Source organism: Oryzias melastigma, linkage group LG8 (genome assembly GCF_002922805.2).
Source record: "Oryzias melastigma strain HK-1 linkage group LG8, ASM292280v2, whole genome shotgun sequence".
Taxonomy (NCBI): Eukaryota; Metazoa; Chordata; class Actinopteri; order Beloniformes; family Adrianichthyidae; genus Oryzias; species Oryzias melastigma.
The window spans coordinates 18,984,438-18,986,948 of NC_050519.1; the positions used below are offsets into that span (position 1 = coordinate 18,984,438).

At 39.5% G+C, this 2,511-nt stretch overlaps 1 protein-coding gene across 1 annotated transcript; it reads right to left on the reverse strand.

Moving 5' to 3' along the window:
- Positions 1-12: 12 nt before the first annotated feature.
- LOC112146250 lies at positions 13-2,290 on the reverse strand. Its single transcript, XM_024271957.2, has 3 exons — positions 1,908-2,290; positions 713-920; positions 13-609 (listed from the first exon to the last, which is right to left on the reverse strand). The coding sequence occupies exons 1-3, from the start codon at positions 1,922-1,924 to the stop codon at positions 136-138; spliced, it is 699 nt and encodes a 232-aa protein (XP_024127725.1). The 5' UTR covers positions 1,925-2,290; the 3' UTR covers positions 13-135.
- Positions 2,291-2,511: the final 221 nt, after the last annotated feature.

The following is a 2,511-nucleotide window of genomic DNA, read 5'->3' on the forward strand; positions in this document are numbered from 1 at the left end:
ACACCACAAATGGAGTGTTGAACATTGTGTTTATTGCACTTAAACGCACACTAAGCCATCATGTGTCTGATCAATATAATACACCATACCCGTATTTGGGACTTTTTTGTGCAAAACATTGGTTAAACGGAAGTTTTAATGTCTATACATCACCCCAATGTCATGTATAATCCGTCCTAACGGGCCTTTGCGATGCGGACGGCCAAGCCACTCATGCCATTCAATAACTCTGAGATGGTCTATGAGTAACTCTTCTGTACGATTCCCCCTGAGTCTCCACACATTTTCCTTGACTGTTCTCCAGGCCCTCTCTATGTGTTGAGTGTGTGCGCCTGTTTGGGCATCAACATATGACACACTGTGATTTACAGTGAAATGGGTGTAACCTAGCTGAGGTAGAGCATTGCTATAAGCCCGCCATTCATCACTGATTATTGTAGACCCCACTTTAACATGATGAGCTATAAGTGGTACCAGGTCTCTCCTTCTCCTTCTCTCAACTAAGCGAAGAATAGGTTTTGCATGTCTTCTCCCCCTCCGGTCAACACCTAGCATCCCAAACACCCACTTCTTCCTTTTCCATCCACCAGCCATTCGTCCTCGTCCATACTGTTGAAAACATTAAATATTAGGAATTATTCTTCTTCAAGCCAAAAAAAGTATTTATTTTAATGGTAATTTGCATAGTTAGATAATAGTGATCACTGCTTGCCTTTCTTTTGTGTCTGAAATGGCTCTCATCAACTGTGACAAACTCCTGCCGCCCCCCAATGTACTGGCCACTTGCTTGCTGATATCTGTCCATGGAAGTTGTGCACACATCTCGCAGTTTTTGGGCCATCTTGGACAAGGTTGCTGAGCTCCCAGAAATGTCGTCATTTATCATGTCCACTTGACGTAGGCGCAACCCTTGTGCAAACCTAATGGACAGAGAAAATGATTATTATACCAGTTCTATTCTTCTATTTGGTTGGATACATGTACTGCTCCTCGGGATGTAACTTGACCACTGCTGTGAAAACACAAACCACAAACCACAACAATTGTGGGGAACATGTTTTGGGGTATTTTCTGCAGAACTATATCAATACATGTGGAAATAATAAAACTAACATAATTGCCAGAGACTATAGATTAAGAGAGCCTATTAGCACTGGCGACAGTTAGACACTCAAGTTGCTCCAACAGGTTTTATGCTGACCAACACAGGATCTCCCAAGTGACAGTATTTTATCAAACATATTCCCATGATTAAAATGTTAAGAATGTAAGCCATAGATTACAAGTTTTAGCAAAATAAATCACAAAAGTGAAATAACTCCAATCACTTGTTATCATCACGACTAGAAATGCCACATAACATAATAACTTCCATCTTTAGAAAGTAAATAGTGTGCAAGTGTTGTAAATGGCATCATAGCTATACTGTATTTCAATGAAAATTAGGGATAGACCAATATCAATATCGGCATCAATGAAGATATTGGCTATTTTGACATCCATCGGTATCTGCCTTTTTTAATCATCCAATGGCCGATATTAAACTAGCACCCTGTCGGTGAACAGCACCGATGGCGGTTGTTGTTAACCTGGGCCTCGACCGATCCGGTATGGATATTGTAGGTCTGATTCGTATATTTGATTTGCCAAAGATTTTACGTCGGATGCCCTTCCTTACACTACCCTCTGTATTTATCGGGGCTTGGGACCGGCGCAATAAGACCCTGGCTTGGGCCCCCTTGTGTCTACATTAGGCCACGATGAGACACCACCACCACTTTATTTTAAGCCAGGAAAAACCCTGTATCGGTATGCAAAAAAAAAAATAATATTGGTCGATCCCTAGTAAAAAATAAACATTTTTCATCATTGACAGACTGAAATAATATACTAGTGCAACAGTGTACCTGTACAGAAAGCGCATCCAGTTGAAGAGGGAGACCTTTGATTTGCTGAATAAAGATTTGTGTCTGATGGATCTCTTCAGTTTTCTCCCTTTGTGGCTGTGGTGCTTGCCAACCCTGAAAATGTAAAAATAAGGATAAGAATGACACAGGTCAGGGTGGTGGCCAAAGCAATGATCCTGAATCTATTTTCATGTCAAGGACCCCAAAATTAATGTGAATTTGGCAACGAACCCCTTCTAAAATATTTTGTGCCCATAAAATGCATCTCAATACATTTCAGTCGTGTTAAGATTTTTCTGTATTTTTTTTAAATAACAGATATAAGCGCTGCCTTTTGACTTGTTGTGGTCAAGTAGATTAATATGAAGTTTAAAATAGCAATTTCTAGATTTCTAGAAATGAAAGTGTAACACAACTGTATTTTTTTTTTGTCTCGGTGACCCCTTATTTCTGAAGCTGCAAATCATGACAGGAGACTTCTGAAATGACGCGGGGCATATAGTTTGACCAATCACGAAATTCAACTGTAATACCTCATTTCAACCTGTACGAACAAATATTTTTTTTTTACCATTATTTTTAGACTTTTTCCAAGTTAATTTTA

Bases quoted from the DNA above. Each gene is read 5' to 3' on its own strand.
- LOC112146250 (XM_024271957.2), bottom strand. The intron at 610-712 runs GCAAGCAGTGAT...TGTTTTCAACAG, and splicing joins ATTTCAGACACAAAAGAAAG to TATGGACGAGGACGAATGGC.